We start from the raw sequence: 1,357 nt of genomic DNA on the forward strand, positions 1-1,357 counted from the left end.
ATTATATCTGCCCAATTCTCTTTAGTTAAGCTGGTAGTGGAGGACCCAGTGTATAAAAGAGATGACAAGTACTTTTTGTCTCGCGAGGAGGCCTTTGAGTCCTCAATGAGAAAGAGCATTCATTATATTGAGGCTCTTAAATCTGGAAAAATCAAGGGAAGACCTGATGCTTACTTTTATAGAACGTATGTCATCATGCACTGCATAAATTATTCAAGTACTTTAAAGATGCATGTACAAGTGTTTTTATTTATTGTCTAGTGTTTTAGACTTTTAGTAGTCATTGCATTATGCAAATATTGTTGTTTCTACATGACTACATTAATTATTTTTGTTTTTTATTTATTTTATATTTAGAGCTATAAATGATGATCTTCCAACAGTCCTGCATGACTCCATGTTCCTGCCTACAATAGAAGTAGGAATGGAGAGAGAGCAGTAGAGCAACATTCATAAATGTTATTATATTTATACTTGCAGGGTCAATGCACTGAAGAACAGAAAGAGAAATGGTTAAAATTAGCTTCTAATTACAGCATTATCGGAGCCTATGCACAAACTGAGCTAGGACATGGTAAAACTAACGTGTTACTCATAATTTTAATTCATTCATTACAGGAACCTTTATAAGGGGTCTTGAAACTACTGCAACTTATGACCCCTCGACCGAGGAATTTGTTCTCAATTCCCCAACGCTTACTTCAATGAAATGGTGGCCTGGAACACGTAAGAATTAACAAAAAACTAACCCTACTTACATGTATGTATGCATAATGCATATCAGAGCCATAGGAAAGGCAGCGGCCGGGGCGGCACTGGCTGCTTCACTTTTCAAAGCCAGGCCCGCCATTTTGAAGGTTTATTATAGTTAATTAATTGACCACGCCTGAAATACGCTTCATAAGGCATCATAATTGACCACACCCACTATGAATATAATTAAATACACAAAATTTTTCGGCACGCTTTGCGCGCCAAAATACCCGCCTCCTTGGTCATTTTTTCATTGCTACGGCTCTGCATATATATGACATTCTGTAATACATTCATACAGTTGGTCATACAGCCACACATGCTGTGGTTGTTGCAAGATTGATAACCAAAGGAAAAGATGAAGGAATTCATTTGTTCATTGTGCAGCTACGTAGCCTTGAGGACCATAGACCACTACCAGGTAACAGTAGCTATTTATAACTAGCAGTTATTATCTGGTTATTAAAGGAATAAAGGTCGGAGACATTGGACCAAAGTTTGGGTACTTTGGCATGGACAACGGTTTCCTCCACATGACGAATGTGAGGATACCAAGAGATCAAATGCTAATGAAATATGCTCAGGTAATATACATGTACCAAGA

At 37.6% G+C, this 1,357-nt stretch overlaps 1 protein-coding gene across 1 annotated transcript; it reads left to right on the forward strand.

Moving 5' to 3' along the window:
- Positions 1-15: 15 nt before the first annotated feature.
- On the forward strand, positions 16-1,337 carry LOC100632349 (peroxisomal acyl-coenzyme A oxidase 1-like; the record flags this gene model as incomplete). Its single annotated transcript, XM_011411060.2, has 6 exons — positions 16-185; positions 358-418; positions 481-574; positions 619-726; positions 1,055-1,174; positions 1,222-1,337. Coding segments are annotated over exons 1-6 (579 nt in total), but the record flags the coding sequence as incomplete, so codon positions are not given.
- Between the last annotated feature and the right edge of the window lie 20 nt (positions 1,338-1,357).

Source organism: Amphimedon queenslandica, unplaced genomic scaffold (genome assembly GCF_000090795.2).
Source record: "Amphimedon queenslandica unplaced genomic scaffold, v1.1 AMPQUscaffold_2969_Cont25032, whole genome shotgun sequence".
NCBI lineage: Eukaryota > Metazoa > Porifera > Demospongiae > Haplosclerida > Niphatidae > Amphimedon > Amphimedon queenslandica.